The following is a 22,765-nucleotide window of genomic DNA, read 5'->3' as shown; positions in this document are numbered from 1 at the left end:
CGTTTTGAAGCCTCAAGTTCATGGATGTGTTATAAGAGCTGGTTACCAAACCAAAAATGGCACCCATTCAGTCAAATAACTGCTCACATGGCACATACACCAAAAAATGTTTCTAGCTTCCAGGGTTGCTTCCACGTTGTGCAGCCCAATGAATATGCGCAAAACCGTTTCTCCCGCTGGACCCACCCGCAAGTTCCCACTCGGCACATAGACTTTACATTGTGATGATGTCACAGATTTTTAAATCACTTTTCTCAGCTCGAGGAAAGTTTTACAAATATAAAACCAACATTGATCAAAAATCCATATTAGAAAGAGTCATAATTGGCATTGTTTGCAGTTCGAGGTGTCCTTTCAACAGTTTTACAGATGTCTCTTTTACACTAGTGGTCTACAGGGAAAATGCTTTTTGGGCCGCAAGGGGATTTTTTGCTGCGATACCACGAGTGGCCACTGGGAAAAATTGGCTGCAAGGCTGAGAGGCAGAGCCCTATCCAGCTCTTATTATACATCCATCTTTGAGTTTGGCATTTTGACCGTTGCCATCTTGGATTTTTAGAGCCAGAAGTGATGAGAAGTGACCATATTTGGATGATAGGGTGGAGCTGACACTAACGCTAACTGCTAGCTTGGTTAGCACCGTGCATTTATATGGTTAACTGTGATAATGCTCACAGTAATGCTAGTTTTCGCTAGCAACAAACAGGCTTAAAACCATTAACACAAAATGTGCTTACCAGAAGAACTAAACAGCCGACTCCTTAGAGGATCTTTTAGTACAACCAAACGCTGAACAAGACTTTTTTAGGCAACCAAAATGTTACAATTAACTTTCATGTACTGAAAACACACTGAAATAGCGATGGCTACGGCTACAGCTACGCCTAAACTCTGTGAATCTGGGGTTACACTATGGTTACATTACCTAACGTTGTCACCGTGGTAGTGACTTGTCAATCGTAGCCACACCTTAAACCATACCCTGCTTTATCGTCAAATTTAAATTAAATAGGACCATAATTTATAAGATGAACATCATGCTATATTGAAGAAGACTTGAAACTAGTGATTGAGACCATAAACTCATTAGGAAAATGTTTACTGAGGTAATAAATTAAGTGAGCAGTAGGGTCATTTTCTCATAGATTTCTATGCAATCGCACTTCTTTTTGGTGCCAGTGGAGTCACCCCCCGATGGCCATTAGAGAGAATGCAGATTTAGGGCACTTCTGCATTGGCTTCACTTTTCAGACCCGGAACTACTCGCTTGATTGAATTACAGCGTGGCCACATTGCCACCCATTGGTCGTCTCTTAGTCTTTGAGTCTTTGAAGACTGAGCACAAAGTATGATTATGTAAACTGTATTTTATATTACTATGTAATCAAACTGATTGCTGTTTTAACTTGTTTTTCATTTATTAGTAGTATGTTGTTTTCGACAAGTGGTGAGGAACTACCATCTAGACTGTGGATAGTTTAGTTCCCTGTAATACTGGGCATAGTTAGCGATTCTGTAAAGACTGCAATTTTATCTTATTGTGTGATCAAATTAGGGTTGTTTAACCACTGTGTTGTTTTTCTTTGAATGTTTGAGTGATGTATGGTGTTATGCGATTCATGTTTTACAACCACTTGCTCATGAGCCATGGTGAATTATTGGAAGTTGTGACACAGTCGCATTAATGTTGGATAAGTTTAATAACCAAATTGAATATAGTTAGTCAAAAGGAAAACACACACTGCCTTTCAGACAAAGGACCAGGAGCATTTCACCGATTTTAGCGCAAAGTAGCGAGCCTCCGCCCCAAAACATGCCACTGCCTGCCAAACAGGCAAAACAGCTGGGACTATTGTCTTGCTTCTTCTCTCCTGTCTCTGGAGACACACGTCGTGTCTTGGAGTTTTCCCGCCATTTTATTTTTCTTTGTACTTTCTTTGTCTGTTACCATGTGGTCTCTTAAGTTTAAGTCTTAACTGGCATCTGTTTCTTTTCGCCCAGTTGTGCATAGGATTTTAACTTTAATGCAAGAAAGCTTGATTTTTAACATTCTTTCGTGCTTAGTAGCTTTGAAGTAGTTTTGCTCGGCCACCAAAGTTGTTTCTTTTATTTTGTTATTTATTTAGTTAGCTATTTAGTTATTTTGGTGAGGAAGTTTAGTCTTAGTTATTCAGAGCCCTAGCCACCACACTCAAGACGATGGACTCACAGAGACTCATTCAAGGACATCATAACCAACTTTTGCTGACTCAAAAAAAGGAGAGGTTAAAGGAGCTCTTATTACTGACATCAGCTTTTTTCTTTTACAGTATGTATAGAAGCATTTGTCCAAATGCTGTCCGTGAGCAAGTCTGCAGCTCTCCTTCTTTGTATGGAAGTATGAATGAAGCTTAAGTGTTCTCCATTCTTCCTGTAAACCTCTATGTGAAGGACAGCGTCCTTGAAATGCACAAACAGTTCTCTTTTGATGTGCTGGGATGAGGTCTTGCTTTTCAGGTGACGCTTCTTCTCATTATGTTGTTTCTATTTCACAATTCTTAAAAGCATGAACATGTTTTCAAAAGAGAAATTAATCATTATGTGTAAGGTAACAATACTAACTTATATGTTAAAAAAATAAAATAAAAAGCACACCATTCCTTGTAAACTATAACACACTCACCCTGTTGTGTTTCTGGGAGCGTGACTCCTTGGCAAGTTTGTCCTCTGTTTGTCCATGATGTGTCTTCTGTTGTTGGGATTTGGGTTTGTCAGCAGAGGAGACATTCACCAAACCTGGATAGTAATGTCAGGAAAATCAGCCATAAAGCAATGCAACCATGGCAATACAAATTCCATATTACTGGCATACTATGTCTGAACAGACCAACATTTAATATAAAATTAAAGAGATACATAAATAACAAAAAACAACATAATAAATCAAGTTTTTATTACTAAAATTAACTCAGAATTAAACAAATGAATACTAATAGTAAGAATAATAGAAGAAAAGTGGTCCCAATAGTGTGTGCTTGATTGACTCCTCGAATCTCCTGTTAGCTTTGATTCACCTGTTAGGGTGGAGAAACTTGCAACTTCATCATTCTAGCTGGTACATGGAGGTTGTTAACCTCCTGTAATTCCCAGCATAGCCCCACCATGGCTCACACCCAGTGTAAAGCAGGAATTCAACTTCCATTTGAGGTTTGGTTGTTTTATTTTACCTGAGGTCGTCCGTCTTGCAGCCGAAGAGGAAATGGAGGAGGTGGAGGTGGACTGGGATCTGCTCGGCTGCTGCCGTAGAGACCTGATGGCAGGATGTGTCCCACTGCTGCCGCTACTCTGAGAACAGAGGGAGTCGCTGCTCTCTGACTTCACCAATCTGAATCATTCAGACAAACAGATAAGGACACAAACATGGCAAACATCACTTACACTACAATGATGACATTCCATGTGAAGCGCAAACACAAGACCCACTCAGTTCACCGACACACCGATCCATCCATCCATGCAAATCAAAGGAGGAATTTTGAACATTTTTAAAATATTTGAAGTTAAAACTAATCTAATTTAAGCCCACTTGAAGCATCACTCAAAGTCATTTTGGAATGGACAAACAGTACAGTAAACCCATCATACCTTTTGCGAGGATAACCTCCAATAATGTCCGTGTCCCAGGATCTGCGTTTGAGTCGTGCTACGTCAGCATTCTGCAGAGTCTCTCCATCAGGTACACTTCCTGGTTCTGACATCACAGCAGGGGAGGGGGCAGGGCTGAGGGCAAAGGGGAGGGCACAGGGCTCCTTGGAGCAGGTGGTTTGGGTCTCATAGCGAATCAGACGGGACTGAAGCCGTACAAAGGCCTGATCCCGGTCCAAGGAGCGCTGGTTGTCAAGGCAGAACCTAGATGAACAAATAAAACAATATGTAATTGAGTAATTGTAATAACAATAAATGAATAAGTCATGGAGACTATCTTGTAGTTACAGTCCAGGCTCCCACTGGCTGACTCAAGTCAAAACATGGAACCACCACCTCACTGAGAAACACACACAGAAGTATAAAATAATGATAATTATTTGTTTTATCAGCGAAGGGTCATTTGATTTCCATGTACTTTTTTTTTTTACTGACAACACTTGTAAGTTTGGATAAAGTTTGTGCAGGATAAAGTTTGTGTAGTTAATTACTCATGAAATTATTTTGTATATCAACACAAAAATTAAGGTTTTTCAAGAAATACTGTAACTATCGAGGGAAGCTGGCTCTCTCTTTTCCTACCTTTGATTCATTACTGTATACAGATAAAGAGTCAGGGCAGAAGCAGTTACCTACCCAAATGTAATTTTCAATAATATGGTATCAATATTTTTAGCTTTCTGTTAGCTTGTCATATTGTTAATCATGGTAAACTTTACTGCTGTTGGACCCTGAAAGTATCTGAATAGCTGTATAGTTTGTAGAAACTTACTCTATGCCGTGGTAATGGGAGGTTGAGGCCTTGCTGAAGGACATCTGGCTGAGTTTCCTGGGAGACAGGTCTGGTGACAACTGAAACACATTATTACTGAAGAGAAAGAGAAATGTGGGATAACAGAAGGAGTAGGGGTGGCATATAGAAAAAGAGAAAGAGAGAGAGGAAGAAGAAACAAATACTTTGTTAAAGAAAATGTTATGTTTTGCTCATCAATTTAATGTTCTCTTCATTAAACAAAGAAATGAGATTTCACTAATTGACACAACACAGACTGAATTTGGCCTGACAGAATTTTTATTAGCACTAATTGATGAATGTTCTGCTGCAGAATAATGTTGTCCCCCCCCAACCCAATAATTTTCCTAGAAATGTAGTAAGCTCACTGAAGAAGGCTAATGATCACAATCAAATCCTCATTATGGGCTCATTAATTGTTTGCCATTCAGAACCATCTCGGAAAAAAACTCATAAAACTACAGATACTGTTTACCTGCCTACAGTATGTGTGTGTTCATGTGTAAATCCGGAAATGTACTAAATATCTTTCTGTACTGACTGAGGTCTGTCTGTAATCTTGTTGACGTACTCAACAAGTGGCTGCCTCTCTCTATATAGTTTGTCTACTTATGTCTGCGATGTGAAGGCCATCTATATAGATTTAAAAGCTTCAATGCTCGCTATAGCCAGGCACTTACAATATGACGTCAATGCCCATTATGTAGCTAGAAAAGATGGCTGAACCTACCCTCTATTGACAGCCAGTAGTTGTAGCTCCCCGGTAGGCATGCCATCAGATGTGAAGTGTTTTAGAAATTCTTTGGCATCTAGTAGAGCAGAGGAGCCCTTCTGACTGTCTTTGGGACCCAGCAGGCTGTCACTGGAGCCTGGACCTAATAGACCAAACCTAGGACACAACAAATATACTGTAGATCAAATACATTACATTACTAATACATACTTGTCCTACTCCCAGTAAGTCTCATTTACCTCCTCTTCTGTCGTCTCTTCTGCAGGTTTTCTATATTGTGGAGGACGCTCCTCTCAGGCCAATCAGATGGCTGGTGGGAAATGGTCTGAGAACCTGTTATGAGAAAACAAAAAGGCTTAGTTTTTCCTCATCATTTAATGTGGAAATTTACTTCAAGATGGCGCCAGCATCTTTGTTTGCTTGCAATTCAGTGATTGAAAATATAAAAATAATAATGAACAATGTGTTTATTTTCTTCTCTACTTCAAAAACGTTATTGGTTGACTTCTAGATCTGAACAAAAATAGCCTTAATTGTGTATGTCAGGCTTCAGTCGTCTGATATGGACATGCCTAAATATTTTTTTAGGCTAGTTGTCCTGCAAACTGTGAACTCCATAACCCCCATTGCGGTATAACTGCAAGAGGAAACTGTTGCTACAACAGCATGTGATGGAGAAACTCGGCTTTGTGTTGTTTGGCATGGCTTGGCTCATGAGCTGGGGTGCTCAGTAGTTGATGCCATGAAAAAGATGGGAGTTATCAATCACTTTAAAATGATGATGAATGCCTCTTTACAGCACCTTAAACAGAAAAGGAATAGAGTTAAGCTCTGCTGAGAAAAATCAGTAGGACATTATATTTGTGGTATTGTATTTTAGAGCAGTGGAATAACTATGCAGAGCATTATAAGCATTTTAAAAAAGCAACAGCAGATCTCTGAAGCAAGAATAAATAAACAGACCCACAGTGCCCTCTTTATGAGAATACCCTGTAAGGTAGGCATAATGCACTATATGATGGATCACAAGAGTTATCGGAACTTTCACTTGAGCCGGGTCAACATGCTGAACTGTTGGCAAACGGGACCCTGAACAGATGAAATGTCAGCATCCGAGATATCAGCAGCTCTGCATTTTTCTTATGTTTGGGCAGAAAGATTGCATGTTATCTCAAGGAGGACAGAGCTGTGATAAACCTGGATACAGCTGGTTCAGTGATGAGATGACGGTGATTTGTGCAGAGCAATGGCCTGAGGTCGTAAGTGTGTTATATGAAGACAATGGAGCTCTCTTCCAGCGGTTCGACAGCCCACGCTAAGTCTCTCGCACCTTTAGGCGATACAGATATACAAATGCAAAAGACATTCCTGATGGATTGCAAAAGCTGTTTGTTTGCTGTAAATGACATTCCCATCACCAGAGCAGAGGGTGGCCATGGATTGTGGAAAAAAATAACCTTCTGTGAACCTTACAATGTCTGTCTATACATGTTTACACCATATCATCATGTCTGTTTTTGAAGCTAAATGCAAATTTTATAGAGCATGAAATAGGAAGGCTATAAACATTATGGACAATTAGACAAGTGTATGGTTTTGTTGGTAAAGGTTTTGTCTAAACTATTACACCTGCTGTGTTAATGTCTCCATCTAGTATAACAGATAATTACTCAATAAACATTATGAAAGCGGATGTTGTGCAGAGACACCAAAAATAATTGACAAATAATGCATTTACGACATAAACTGCTTGGCATGCAGGTCTATAAGCCCTGCAGCTGCATTTATAAAATCAGTGATGCCCTTACTGTTCACATTTAGCTCTAGCTGCAGGCTGAGACTTGTTTTATTGCTTACGATTTATTTGCATACTACAGTATTAGCTGGCATTGTTTCCTAACACTGTCATCCTGTGAACGTGCATAAAGTGAACACTGAACACAAGTTCTGTAGTACTGTATTTCTAGTTTCTATTGTACTTTTCACCCCCTGTACATCCTGGAATTGGTTGAATAATTTAATGTCAGTGAAGACACATAATTCCCATTTTTCAAGTACAATCAGTATCATGTATGCATTATTTATCATTTTGTCATTTACTCAGAGCTCATTTTATTCTAGGTGACCCCTTATTTAAAACACTATTGTGGTTTACAATACAGCTGCGACAATTATTCGCCAACTATTTTGATGATCCATTGATCATTTTGAGCTATTTTTAATGAACTGAGTATCTTTCTGTCAGTCAGGACAAAACAAGACAGTTGAGGTTGCACTTTGGGACATAGCAATCAACATTTTTCACCATTTTCTGATATTTTATAGACAAAACAATATCTAATTTTCCTGATATAATCGAGAAAATAATCAACAGTTTAATCTATAATTAAAATAATTGTTAGTTGCAGCCCTAGTTTACAACATAACCACTGGTGTGTTTTAATAGGCATTAGATGAATAGAGTCTTTTAATGTAAGACTGTGAGTTTCCTGGTGTCACTTTGAAATTAGATTCATTCAATATTAAGTATTTGATATCACAGGAGGATGTCAGAACGAGGTAGTCGGTGTGTTCGTGTGCACATGTGTGTGGTAGGGTCTTTCATACAGGAAAAAGACTGAGCAGCCTGACAAATTTCCACTGTGTACGCATCTATCTTGGAATGGATGAGAAAATAGTGTTGGCTTGTTTCTGTCTGATTTCACAGGACCCTACTGTACCTGAGTTCTTGGTGGCCGAGCTCTCCTGGTCGTGAGTCAGACAGGGGGCGGCGGAGGGCAGAGTAGAGTCAATCATCTTCAGATACTGCTCCCTGGCCAGACTCAGAATGACCTTTAAGTCATTGACAGGTATTGAGATTGAGGATGATGCTTCTTCTTTCTGTCCTGGATACACAAACAGATACTGGTTTTCATTTTGGGCACATTTTAGATTTAGTTTACGGCTCACTGGTAAACTTGCAACAGGTGGTGGATTTTTGGCGTCCATGTTCCTGTTAAATAATGAGTGGATCGATGGTTGATTCTCCTCCAGGAGCTAGGTGTACTCCTTTAATCAGTTTTATTTCAAAGCTGCACTGGGTAATTATACATGTCGGTAGCATCACATAACAGCAATACAATGGCTGCGCAATATGGCAGATATTTACCAAAACCCAGGGGTCAAAGGTTGGCAAATGAAATTACAAGTGAACATTTTGCTTTGTTTCTACCTATAAAGGAAAAATGTGGCCAAACAGTTTAACCTAAATTAGCTTCACTAAATGGAAACTTCATTACTGTCACAGTAAATATGTCTGTAAAACTGCATTTTAGTCAAGAAAAAGTTATTATATTTTTATTTCAAGTTCATCATATGTAAGATCAGTTGAGTTGTAAAATACACTAGATCTTGAGCATTCTTAACACTGTCAACAAAATGTGCAGTGTGACATGGGTGTGATGGGGCAATGAAAAAAAAGCTTAATATTACACTGAGAGAGAGATATCCAGAGAAAATTGATGAGGTCTTTGGCACTCATCAGCTTGCATACTTATCACACACATGCAGAGAGAGAGTGATGATAGCCCAGAAGACAAAAAGACAGACCCATGATTGCACGCACACACACACACACACACACGCACACACACACACACCACATAATCTGGAAAACTTGTTCAGTACTTCTAACCTTTGCAAGTTATAAGGACTTGCCTTTTCCCAATTTAATGCCAAGTCAGAATACATTGCAATAATTTTCAGTTGGGCCTGTGGTCTGTCAGGACTGTTCATTCTGTTCACAGCCTTTTCAAAGAATAGCCCTATTGCTTTCCCTCAAGTCTGAAGAATTTCTCTCCACTTTCTTTAATCTGGCTCCACTCCACTGGCGTTTCACTATCTTTGCCAGCCAAGGGGACATTATGTGTCTCTGTAAAATAATGATATTTCAACAGAGTCTTTCTATGCACCAGCCTGTCCTGAGGGCTAAAGAGAGCCGAGAATTCAAACTGATGACAGTTCAGTAGGCGTCGAGCGACCACTGATTTTGTCCATTTGGCTTTTACTGAGGTGTATATGCACATAGTAAAGAGTAACTGAATTTATTTTAACAGTCAATGCTGAGGACTCCTGACAAAGTTCATGCAGTTTTATGTATTATTTGTTATATTAACTATGAGTAACAGAATTAAAACACACATGTATAGTTAGTAGGGGTGTGGATCTTTGAGAATCTCACTATTCAATTCCAATCTCGATTCAAAACTGATTCAAAACTGATTCAAAACTGAATGAAAAGAAAAGGGGCACAATTTTCAGTCTCTTGCTCCAGTATTCTGTGCACCAAACGTTTCACTGGTGTCCTTATTCCACTGAACTACAATATGAAACATAACTGGCAGATAAGATAAATGGTCTGCAGCCTTTTTATTTTAAAAAGTTAACTGTAGTAATTAATTCATTAATTTGAAAGCATCTTACAGTCTCCTGCCTGTATGAGAATAACAAAATGAAGGGAGACGGAGTGCTCTGCTGTGATTTAATGTCATGTCTCCAGCAGTGGAGAGCAGCCTCCCTGCTGTACCGTTAGCTCTGGGGAAAGACATCGTTTTAAAAGACACTGAGCAGGCGCAGGGTTTTTGAGGTGAAACAGACTGAGCACTGAGTTATTTTCTTCACCTCAGAGTTTTAAGTTGTTTAATGCTCAGTTTAGTCTCTGAGTGATGGCATAGAAAGTTAACAAACTTTGCAAACGTTCATCTTGCAAAGGTAATCATTTAGTCATTAAATCCAAAAATGCTTGCAACATCACGTTATGTTGACGGAATGAAAAAAGGCGCAACTGTCTTCATGGTTTGGGGACAAAATACACCAAATAATTTGTAATGGATGGTGTGAAAACACATCCCTCATTGCTTCGTTTTATTGTTCATCTCTTTAAAAACAGGTAACAAAAACAACAAAATGCTATACAAAATGAAAAATATTTTGTTATGGCATGTAAAATGTTGTCATTTAAATTAATAAAGTAAGACCAATACTGTGCCGTTGTGCTGTACGTACTAACTGTTAGAGGTGCAGACATGGACGATTCTGCATTGATTTACAACTGTCAAAAATCTATTTTCTAAATGTTTGGTGTATTTGATCCTCAAACCGTGACAATCAATTTAATATTAGGCCATGGTTTGTACATGAAGATGATGAGATGGTGAGAAAGAGCTAATTACAGAGGAGTGCGATGCACATTTATGCCAGCAGCCATCTCAAGGGTCAGGAAAAGGTTAGCTACAGTGCATGAGGCCAACACATCCCTCTCAAATAATCTCCATTATTCTGTATAAATGACTGCTGAACCTCTGGCTGGCCCTGCAGTGGGCTGCTCCCACAGGTTTGTGTGTGCTCCTATCTTCAAGTCAACATCAAGTGAAAAATACCTTTTTATAAAAAATGTCAAAGTTCCTAACAATACGGCACACAGCAGGGATTAGACTGGTAAAAAATTCACATAAACCTGTGAGAAATCTGTTCTAATAAAAGCTCCAAATCCTTACACTCCTCTACTATTCTGTGAGAGGTCGCTTTCCCATTCTGCTTGGGTGCAAAATATTTTGATTGACATATCTTAGTGAACTAAAGGTGATGTGCTAAGGGCATGTCTTTGTCATTATCATACATTAGCATGCAAGCAATTAATAAAAGCACAATGGTATCTCCAAAATACAACAAAATCACGATGAAATCAGTTCAGATACTACAGCGTGCAACCATTTGCTGCAGTAGTGCTCAACATGTGCTCTGATCTATATGTATTCTGAGATAGTTCTTCCATCTCACAAGCTCTTTAAATCCAGCACTTACTGAGATATTCTTTGAGTACCAGTGTCTGGACTTGGGTCACCTTCATCTCTCTCTTCAGCAGGCTGTCTCCTTGGAGACAGGGCAGGGAGCGAAGGATGTTGCCTATAGCTCCTCCTGGTTGGAGAGAGAGAAGTAGAGAATGAAAGAAAAAGAGGACAGAGAAGGTGATTTGCAAACCAACTCAACTGTGAATTGTCTGGGATGAACCTTGTAGAACATTTAGACGTTTCTCCAGTGGGGTCAGAGATTATGCAACATTTGACAGTGGGGTACAAGTGGATATCGCTTCATTTTAAAGGTGTCATAAAGTTGTAGGATTAGCAAACACTAACAAAAGTTAGTGCTCCAGTACTTGTCAAACATATAGTTGATAAAAATGTTATCCCTTTGCTGCTAAAAAAAAAAGTTTCTGTCCAGGTGCAACAATTCTCGAGTGTGTATTTTAAGACTTTCATTTCTAGTGAAAACTCTGCTGTGTCATTCCAGCAGTTAAGGCACCTTTTAGTGTTGCTCTGCATTTAAAACATATTTTAAAGATGTATCCTGAAGGTTGCACAAAATGTTAACAGCAGCAGGAACTCAAGAGAAAACACAACAGTAGGTCTTCTGAATATGATATAAAGCCCAACAACCAACAAGAATGTTCATCAGAAAAGAGCCTTTTAGTTCAAGGAATAAAACAAAACAAACACTCCCTCAGGTTTTTGTTCAGTCCAGTCCGTCAATACATGCACCTTTCACTCCTCATTCTCCCTTTGTCTTGTTTTCTTTACATAAGTGTTCTTATAGTACTTTAGCCACAAAGATGAAGAAATTCTTAACAGAACATATTAACTTGCCTGAAAAGAGTATTCACAACGGTACTATGACAGAGGAGGATGGTCAATGGTGTAGAATACTATCAGTTTTTGTAGCACAGGCCAGTGCTCGATATTAATCTTATTGGGCCTTTCTCAATACCAAGTACGCCAAGTTTGGACTTCCAGACTTGCTAGTTCGGACTTGGCACGTTTGACTCAGGAATACAAACTTCTGAGGACGGGAGGATGTTATTCAGTCTGTAATGTAACTATAATAAAAATCCTGACTGTTATGTAGCTTTATAAAAGAAAACAGAATTTAATATAGACTGATCTGTTCATTTTAATACATTATACAATATATTCATTGAAATGTGGTGATATCTGTACATACAGAGCCCCAGAGGCAGCGCTGTTGTTCTGTCCAGTGAAAACATGAAGCTTCACTTTACATTCAAACAACCTAACGAGGCGGCTACAGCTGTTAGATTTCATCTGCAAGGCCAACATTTATCTTCCAAAAGGAATTATATCATATATCAAAATGCTACAAAGACATTAGAGCCAGCTGTGAATCACCATAGAGCTGCACAAATCATTTCATCAGATCATGTTCTCCCTGAGATGACGACAGATGTTGAACAGCCTATCAACTCAGGACTCAGGCTGCTAGCGGCTGAGATGAGCGGCTGGTCTCACCCGGCCAGCGGCTCCTCACATCACATCCAAATATGTCGGAGCAAATTTACAAATAAGTGTTATTTGGATAAACTGATGACATATTGGGAATCTAAGTGGTTACTTTCTCACCTGAAAAAATATTAAAACTTAATAAATTGACATATTAACAGTCCTTCAGAGAAAATTACAACAATCTGATGGATTGGGGAGGGGGCAGCAGTAAGGAGATAATAATTGGAATAATGTACATATGAACTCAAAACAAATTGAACTGAATGTTTAACTATGAAGCTATCATGGTGTAAGTGTTTACTATGTGATATGTTCAAAGTGTGTGTATGTAAATTTCCATTGCCGTATACCAATCAGCAACAGGTTTGCATTTGCAGTTTGCAGTGATGGATTTATTGATTAAACAGTTAGAAATAAACAAGAAACAGTAACTCAACTAATGACTAAAAGAATAATTAGAACTGACTGCGGCCAAACACCTAGGGTGATTTCAATGTTTTATCCAGATATAAGTGCAGGAAACAACTAGCAGAACATAAATGGTTGACCAGAGTCAATGAAGTGATGAGAGTTACTGAAACAAAGTTATTAAACTATATTTATTATGTAGAATGAAAAAAAAAAGAACTTTGATTTGGGACAACGGCTGGGACAGTTGAAAGAAGAATTTGAGACAGCTGTGGGATAACTGAGGAAAAAAAGTTAATTTCGAGCCCTGACACGGGCTAGCCTGATGAATAATGACAGGCACTCAACAGAACACTTCTGTCAATGAAGCCAGAGGGGCTTCTACTCCAATCAAGCTGAGGAGCTGAGCTTTAAGAGAGCAGGACACTAGCAGGCTGACAAGGAATGACTGCTGGACATTTTTAAACCTCCAAATGTTGATAAAATACTCGAATAGTCTTGAAACTTGATACAAGCACAACGTCGGGGAAAAATGCTTTTCTTGTTTCTAGTCATAATCTGTCTCTTTCTTGCACTTTCTCACACAAGCCAAATGCACTCAAGCGTTCAGTAAAAATCAAAGTGACACCACAAAACATTCACATTGACAGCGACACACATACAGAAATACACACACACACACACACACTCCTCAATGAACCCGACAAAACAATATACCTGATGATAACAGAGACTTCTCTCCCAGCAAACCGGAGACTGTTGCCATGGCAGCCGCTCCGTTAATTTGACTGTCTGAGTGCAACATCCTGACCCGGCAAGCTCGAGCGTCGTCTGAGCCCTGGACCAAGAGGAAGTAGTGAGCGCTCTCGCCTTTGACCTCTACATCAGGCACTGCAGGATAAGACAGGAGGGAGAGATTATATTCATAACAGAAACATATTGCTCCGGCTGGTTGTGTTATCTCCCCCATGGTTACTATCCTATGTTGCCCTTTATTATATTTATTTCACGTTTCATATTATAACAATTTCATCCACACAGTCTCTTTAATATAGTATACACTTAACCCCCGCTGTCCAATACTTATTTTTCTCCTTTACTTTTTGCTGCAGCATCAAGGGTACAGTTATATCAGTTGTACCTTCTTTTATAATTCTTTTTCCAGCAGTGTTTTCCAAATGAATTCACTCCCTCTTCCGAGTCTGCTCCCCCTACGGAAAGCTTTATTGTCTATATCAATGCAGTTATAGTTACCAATGTATTTCCCCATGGAAGATGATATGACTCATCGTTGTTGTTGCTGAAGAGTCATCGGTTTAACGAGGTAATGCAAGGACTTACCGGGTAAGGACTTCGGTCTCCTGCCTAGAGACTCTCTCCAGCGCTGGGAGCTGAGCTGGCTGGCAGAGGGCTGGGCGATGGGGGTGATTATACAGGACAGGCTGAACAACGCTCCAACCTGAAGATAAACACACAAACACAGAAATTAAATACATACAGTGCATTAACACACACGCACACACACAATCCCTCTATTCATCTAAATGAAATCTCACTGAATCTTCCAAACAAGCTCTTTATGTACATTGAGTTTTAGAGTGAACTTACTAATGTAATTTCAAAAGCAATAAGTTTATGTATTTTACTTCACTGGAAATTATAACTTTATAGAGCTTTTCTCATTTGAACTGATAAGAATCCAGCTTTGAGGCAGATACCTTTCCACGCAGTGACCTCAGCTGGTCCAGCAGAAGTTTAGCTTTCACTGACTTCCCGGACAGACCTCTGTTTGTTGGTGGTGAAGGAACAATACAATATTAAGGTGGTGAAGCACCAATTGACACCTGAAAATTCCCAAACATCTTCAAGTAAATGCTGCAATTCATTAAAATCTATGTGTTGGGATAAAGAATCAAGAACAAGTCCAGAATCTATGATTATGCAAAGATGTTTCCTACGTCACTGAAAAGTGAAAGTCATGCTTGAATGTAGAGTATGTGTCTTAAACTCAGATTTAAGGTGAGCACAGGGAAACTTTTCCTCTTCAGGAGACAAATGTGAAAACAGCATTTTAGTGTCAAACTCTGCAAATACTGTATGTCATTCTGCAAAGTGAAGCTAAAACATCCAAATGGAGGTATCAACAACCAAAACACATTTCTGAGCAGAGGGAGACTTTAAGTTCCAAGTAATATACAAACACACAGAAACATCATGAATGAGGATACAGCTCAAACTGGGTGCTGGACATCAGGAAACCGGGCAGGTCGGAAAGAGTAATCAACTGAACCAAGTCTAAAACTGGTGCGTAGTAATGGAAGACCTGCAAACACAGGGCAGACAGAGACAGGGTGAGGGTGGAGTGAAAGAGGGAGAGAAAAAAAGATGAGAGAAAAGAGAGTTTCAAGTAAACACAGGAAGGTGAGGAGAAAAAAAACAGTTGTGGTTAGCACACAAACCCCACTAGAACTGATTTTTAAAAAACAAACAAAGTGGCTGGTGAGGCAACAGCTTCAGGAGTCAAAGATCATCCATCAGCTGGAGGACTCAGGTTCAAGTCCCCATGCTGGCAGGTATGCACACAAATGAAGTGTCCTTAAGCAAGACACTGAACCTTAACCAGTTCAAAAATGATGTTATGTAACTGACTCTGAAATGTGATCTTCCTTGGATCCAAATTTGGATTTGGACTTCCAATGGCAATGTCAGCCAAAATGACATTTTGGTACATCCAGATGTGTTATGTTATGTGTGAGGAAAGGAAGAGGAGGAAGAGGAGGGAGACAGAAAGCAAAAAAAGACAGAGAGAGAGAAGGAGCGCAGACAGACTCACTCTGTGACTGTATAATTTTGAGGTGACAATGAAAAAAAAATTGCCCCCCATGACAGCTGCTCATCCAGATCAGAGATGAAACAATTAGTTGATGATTCATTTTCTGTTCATTGTTATGAATTTGCTTAATTATAAGTATATATCAAATATGATAAAAGGAAAAATGTAATTGTTCTAGCCTTTCAAATTTGAGGATTTGCTGCTTTTCTGCATTTCCTGTCTTTGTAAATTAAAATCTGTTTAAGTCTGTTTTAGTCTATTAGTCAGACAAAACAAGCTTTTTGAAGATACCTCTAGAAACATGTCATGTGATGGCAGTTTTGACATTTTTTTGAAATGTTAAAAGCATAAACTGTAACAAAAATAATTGACAGAAAAATCAATAATGAAAATAATCACCTCCATACAAAATATCTTCTGGTTTCTTTGAGGAACTCAGAGTTAGGTACCGAACACACTCTGGCTCACATTTTTATAAAGGCCTACATTTCAACAGTCCACAGTTGTCCTACTTATCTAATGAGCTCATTATGTTATGAGGAAATAAATAAAATATAAATCATTTGTCACGTTCAAAAAAAAAAAAACAGATCATTTGCATATAGGAGAAATTACAAGAATAGTGAGGAAAGCCTGAAATCCTGGTCTCATAATTTATTGATCTGGAACAAAAATGAAGTGTCAGCCTCTTCCTGACAGACTCGTATGGATTTAGAGTAGATGAAGATTTTAATGATTGTGGGTCAAATTCCTGGTTTTGCTAGCAAGTTGGGAAAAGTCTATTAATTCCTTGTCCAATCAGTTGAAGAGAATAATCCAGTGAACTAAAGAGATGAGCCAAACAGATCATTAAGACCTCCAAGATCTAATTCAGTTCAATTGATTGGACAGTACAGTGGCCTTCATTCAAACTTCTTTTAAACAAATTAATGGTTACCAACTTGTATTTTCAGTAGCACTAGTAACAACTTTGTATGGTTACTTTCAGAGTCCCCCTCTTCGAGAGTCTATAAATATTAAATGACATGCAATTTCTTTAAATTTATCTGAATAATGTTGTCCTCATTACTCACAACCACTTGAAATCATCATTTAATGGTTTAAAATGGCATTCATAACCTAAAATAATAAGCGTGTTGTACCATGGCTGATCCAACATGTCATTTCTGATTACGATCATCCATTACGTGTACATAAATTGCTGTAATCTTGTCCCATGTACTTCCCCTGTGAAAAGCTGCGCAGTGCGGACCAGTAATTGCTGGCTATTGTCTACTATATTTAATACTTACCTGCAGGTTCTTCCTAATGTACTGCAGATTTCATAAACGTCACACTGAACAAACACAAAGTGGCCTTCCTGCCCACTGAGGCTGAGCACATGTGTGTGTTTGTAATTATCACGTCATTTACTTCTGACAGTAAGGACGTCTAACAGTTTTTGTCTGAGCAGAGTTTAGATATGCGTGTGTGTGTACGTCATTATATAGTCACTTATCCCAGCAGTGTGGAGATGTGATAGTGTTGTTGTCCTCTGAGTTGTTTTTTTTAATGTGTGCCAAGACAATCACCACCATCTGCTTCTCTGTACAAGGGATCTGATGAGATCACACACATACACACTCACACTCTCCATAGCGCAAGTGAGTATCACATACACACAAACACAACTTAACTACAGAACTTTGCTACGTTACCTGAATAATGAGCACACACAACAACACAAACTCATACTATCTGTACCCAGACACAAACTCACAGAGCAGAAAATGGCTGAGATTGTGGAAAATTGTCGATTTCTTTAATGTGTATTGCAGACATCCTTTTAGCCAAATGTCTTCAATGCTGATGTTATTAAAGCTGATAAACCTCTTGTGTGTTTCTGTGTGTGTGTGTGTGTATGTTTTTCACTAACATTATCTTGTTCAATATTGCTATTAAATGCAATATAATGTTAATAATAAGTGTCATTCAATTATAGTTGTAGTTACTGATAAGGTGGCAGTTTGATCATAAACATAGAAGCCAAAGCAGATAATTACTGGTAACTACTTGGTTTGGTGTGAACATTATATGTGACATGTGAAATTGAGCCTCTTCAAAGAAACTGAAGCATGAAACCCCTGCTGGCAATGATAACGTGCTCATGTTTGGAAATGGTAAGTATACTGTTAACTATATTCACCATCTTGGATTAGCACTAAACACAAAGCACAGTTGAGGTGGATGGGAACGTCATTGGTCCTAAGCCGAAGTACTGGACAAATTATTATTGTGACCTGATGATGGCACTAGATGAAAAACTCATCATTCATCAAGTGATAACAATTCTTTCTTAGAGGACCCTGATTTTTTTCAGCCCCATCCGTGATGGGGTTACAAAAAGCCAAAAGTTCCCCAGTTTCGGCTTCAGCAATGTAATGATTTGCTACTTTTCTTGGTTTTACTATATCATTGTAAACTGAATATCTTTGGGTTTTGGACTGTTGGTCGGACAAAACAAGACACATGAAGACGTCAACTTGGACTTTGGAGAACTGGGATAGATATTCATCACTATTTTCTGATATTTTATAGACCAAACAATTAATCGAGAAAATAACTGGCGGATTTAACAAAAATACATTTTAAGCACTACAGTCGCTAAGCACCAAGTCACATAATATCACAGTTCAGTGATCCCTGATTTAAATTAAAATTAAGACAAAGAAGAAAAGCTTGATGGGGTAGTTTTGATAGAAGGTTATATGAGTTACTTACTTGCAGTGTTGTTGACACACACTGTGTGAAAATCTGAACAATTCTGCCGAAATATGTGGAATCTGATTCTGACACAAAAGAGAAAAGCTGATAATTGAACAGTGATAGATGTGAATAAAAAACGAAGGTGAGGTTTTCCTTAAAAAGTACATGAACTCTGAAAAAACTGACAGACAAAAGATGAGTGCAAACTGCAGGAAGGAACATATGATTGAAGCCTGCAGATTTCCCACAATTGAACACCTTTGGCGTTGGCCTTCTTTGGTAAATTTATATTCTAATGCTGTTTTCTGGATGTGAGGTCATCAGTAGTACAAAAGGTCGACACTCATTTGGCAGATAAAGTACATTTCTGATGATTCTTTTGTCACAGGTTCCTCAGTGTGAACCTTATGAACCTCGTCTCTTCTAGCCACCAGAAATCATTAGGAGATTGGATTGTGTGCAGCTCATTCAACTCTTACACTACGAGGAAAGATGTGGGAAGTACGAGGGTTAAAGGAACAGTTCGCTCCTAAATGAAAACTCACTCATTATCTTCTCAACTTCCTGTCAGTCAAACCTTCCCTGAAGTTTGTGGAAACACAGAAAAACACAGACGTGATTTCATCATAGTCTAGTTGAAAGCATCAGAAATTCAAAAAAAAAAAAAAAATTCCTCACTGACATTTTGGATCAAGTACAGGCCCTGCAGCTCTCTGGCAAAAGACTCTGCTTGCTACTGTGGGCCAACTGCTGGCCCGTTAGAGAACAAAGCTTCATCAGAGAGGAAGATAGAAAAAATAATGAGGTGAACATTGGTCTTTCGAAACCACAATGCAATTGTTTGGCAACAAAACACATTAAATTGGGAGCTTGGGGTGTTTGGAAGAGTTAAATGAGATGCAGCTATGACATAGCCTCGTACCAGACTACTGAATCATCGCCCACATCTCAGATTTCTTCAGTGATTCAATTAGCCGAGGCCTTTTGATGGCTGCTTCCCTCAGCTGGAGAAACATTCAACCAATCAGAGTTTGGTAGGCAGGGTTAAAGTGGCAATCTCGAAGAGTTCTGAAGATTTTAATTTAAATAAATGTCTGTTAAGTTACTATCTATCGCCGCATGAGGTAACACAATGGTGACTGAGTCTATGACCCACTGATGAAAGCTCTTGCATTTGCAGTATTATCAAAGAGTATGATTATTACGAACCGAGTGTCGGCGGCGACTTTCCAGCCATGCATTCCAATCAGCGGCGCTAACGCAACAGACTCCCTCTTCATTTGCTTGTGTATGAAGCAGCTTATTTTTTTTTAAAGTTTAATGGCTTTTTTACTCGCTAAGCTTTTATGCACAAACAGTAACTGTCTCTCCTGTGCTGCAATGAAACTAGTGCACATAAATTAGGTAAATAACATAAATAAACAGTCTCTGTTGCGTTTAATGTTATCCACGCAAAAAAACAACGCACCTACAATTACTGCTTATCGCCAAATGGTGCCACCAAAGAGAACGAAACTGAGATCTTCGAGATTGCCCCTTTAATAATAGAGAAAGAAAGTGGCCAGAAAAATGGGAACAAACGTGAATGAGACCGATGCACCTGTACAGGTTGTTGTAAGTCAACGAAAAGAAAGAACAAATCTGCGTATTTCTTTGATCATCATGAAAAATGCAACAACAACAGCAGCTATCACGTCATCCAAAAATAACGTTGGCAGGAAGGATACGTCACTTACTACTTATTGGTCATAACTCACCTCAGAATGTAGTTTGTGGTCTGTTGTTGTGTGGATATCTCGCAAAAGACTGGACCCTGATATTTGATGCACTGGAGAGCGCAGAGAAAAGCCATCGAAACGTAGCTCTGACACATACTGAGGCAAACACACACAGAGGAGAGAAAAAAAAGGTCAGAGACTGTACCTGTAAGTGCTCTTATGCTTTTGATTCAATCACACACACAATCTCTCTCAGTCAAAACTAGTGCCATCAAGTGTTTGCTCTCAAATTAAGTCACAAAAATAGTCATGATACAACACACACATAGTTGTTATGTATTATACAGCAGTAAAGTGGTGATGGTTGTTGTCAAGACAGGCTTTTATTCCTTTGGGAATTCTCCTTTGTTCCGACACTCCCCGACTGTGAAGCTTTTACTGACTGTCTGCTGGAGCCCACCAACTTCTGAAGGCAGTAACTTACAAAAAGGTCACTTAACTGAAGGAGAAGCTGCATGCTTTCCTCAGCATACTCAGAGATGACTGGGGGAAACTTTATTCAAGTGTGCAATAGCGTAGCCAGTCGGCTGGGATATGAGTTCAGCTGTTTTATTATAGCCTAACTCAAGGTTTCCCTTATATGCTTTCAACGCTAAATGAAGGCACTGCTGAAATGTCACACTGTACATAATAATCACGACAAATGCAAACCACTCCACTTTCTCCGCTTCGAGCAACTGACTGGAGCTAGTGGTGATTAAATGGGAATTGGTGTCATTTCAGGTCACGCTGCAGCCTCTCCTCTCTGTCCTCTCCTCTGCTCTCTGTGTCAGTGTTTGACCGAGAGCGGGGCTAAGTTCCTACACACACACACACACACACACACACACACACACACACACACACACACACACACAGCAGAGCAGAGAGGCCGCAGTGGAACAGTGACAGTGAAAGAGTTGACGACAGTTACACTCAATTAAACTTTCATGAGTAAAAGCCAAGAAAAGCTGTCTGAATGTAGCCCAACTGTTTATCTTAGTTTGCCACATATCTTAAAATTTGGCAAATTCTTGTAAACTAAGCTCCTGGCTGAGACGCAGTCCCCCGTCCCAATCCATCATCTGCAGTGAATCCAAATCAACAGAGGACAGGATAAATGACTGATAGTGACTAGAGGTGTGTCGTATCATATCTTTCACGATAATATGAGTGTAATCTCTATTATGATGATGGAAATATTCTGACCTGTTGACTTAATGATGTCATACCGTTACGCACAGCAACAACAAGCATGGCAGAAAGCAAAAGTAACATTGCTACCGGCTCCACGGCAGAGGGGTTAGATCCAAAAAAGGGAACAACTCCAGTGGTGTGGTTTGGTTACAAAAGATCAGAAGTGCAAGAAAACCGTAACAACAAAAAGGGGCAATACAACGAACTTATTTCACCACCTTAAGCAGAAGCACCCAGTTGGGTAGTAGTTTCTCATGTCATGAATTATTTAAGAATAGCTTCAGTTAGAAAATTCAACCAAGAAAAAAATTAATTTTGAGGGCATTTACAAGTGTACTATGTCATTATCTTTTGGTACTTTTGGTATAATGGCCATAGAATTTGGATACTATTGGATTGAAATTGTTCACAAATGTTTGACAAAACTTGGATCTAACTAAAAACGTTGGCCCATATATTGCTTTTGCTATAGAAACTGATCAACTTTATAGCCTCAAAAACTGTCATCAATCAAAAAGCAAGGCTATATCTTTAAAAAGTTGACATTTAAGAAATAGCAGCAGTGAGTAAACAACCTATCTCTGTGTGATTTTGAGTCCATTTGTCCTTATTTGACATTTTCTACAGTGAACATCAAGATGTTAACTTTTGGCATTTTTCAAGACAAGCTGAGAATTAGAATTATAAAATTGAAACAGAAACTCTGAGTGAGATTAAAAAGACGCCAACAGTATGAGACAAAAAGAGAAACTCCGCAGCGAAACAGATTGCTGAATCTCCCCAGAGAAACCGTGGAAAAACAGCACAAAATTGGCCAATTCTATCCAAAGACAGAAACTACTGCACCTGCCATAGTTTCCCCTTAATGAGAACGAAGTACAAGTGGGCGAGAAGTAATCTCTAGAGTGGCAACAAAAAATGCCGTCAACTCACCTCAGCCTATTCACTTTGACACCAGAAGACAGTATGCGTAGCTACTAGGAGGAAAGCGAGAAATAAAGTAGCCTACACGGTCATATTTGATTGTTAAACCTCGCACTTGAAAACAATGGCCATTAATCTGCTGCTATGACAGCCCGCAACTCAACTCTTCTGAGGAAGCTTTACACAAGATTTTGGAACGTGGCGGCAGGGATTTGCTCGCAGTCAGCAAAACAAGAGCATTAGTGAGGTCGGCCCACTGATGTTGGGTGATAAGGCCTGGCATTCCAGTTCATCCCAGAGGTGTTGAATGGATTTGAGATCAGGACTCTGCAGTTCTTTCACACCAAACTGGGAAAA

General features: G+C 39.1%; 1 protein-coding gene across 1 annotated transcript in view; it reads right to left on the bottom strand.

Moving 5' to 3' along the window:
* The window catches only part of LOC121906002 (MDM2 binding protein), a 32,316-nt gene that overhangs the window by 3,952 nt on the left and 5,599 nt on the right, over positions 1-22,765 (bottom strand). The window contains exons 8-20 of the mRNA XM_042424641.1: positions 20,288-20,404; positions 15,181-15,275; positions 14,671-14,737; positions 14,294-14,411; positions 13,670-13,843; positions 11,052-11,165; positions 7,931-8,095; positions 5,450-5,543; positions 5,208-5,366; positions 4,457-4,552; positions 3,625-3,888; positions 3,207-3,364; positions 2,663-2,775 (exon numbers count right to left, since the gene is read on the bottom strand). Coding sequence (XP_042280575.1) covers positions 2,663-2,775; positions 3,207-3,364; positions 3,625-3,888; positions 4,457-4,552; positions 5,208-5,366; positions 5,450-5,543; positions 7,931-8,095; positions 11,052-11,165; positions 13,670-13,843; positions 14,294-14,411; positions 14,671-14,737; positions 15,181-15,275; positions 20,288-20,404 — 1,734 coding nt within the window. The remainder of the gene's footprint in view (positions 1-2,662; positions 2,776-3,206; positions 3,365-3,624; positions 3,889-4,456; positions 4,553-5,207; positions 5,367-5,449; positions 5,544-7,930; positions 8,096-11,051; positions 11,166-13,669; positions 13,844-14,293; positions 14,412-14,670; positions 14,738-15,180; positions 15,276-20,287; positions 20,405-22,765) is intronic.

The sequence above is a fragment of the Thunnus maccoyii genome, chromosome 10 (genome assembly GCF_910596095.1).
Source record: "Thunnus maccoyii chromosome 10, fThuMac1.1, whole genome shotgun sequence".
Lineage (NCBI taxonomy): Eukaryota > Metazoa > Chordata > Actinopteri > Scombriformes > Scombridae > Thunnus > Thunnus maccoyii.
The sequence above is the reverse complement of the archived record's forward strand: the minus strand, read 5'-3'. Positions and strand labels throughout refer to the sequence as shown.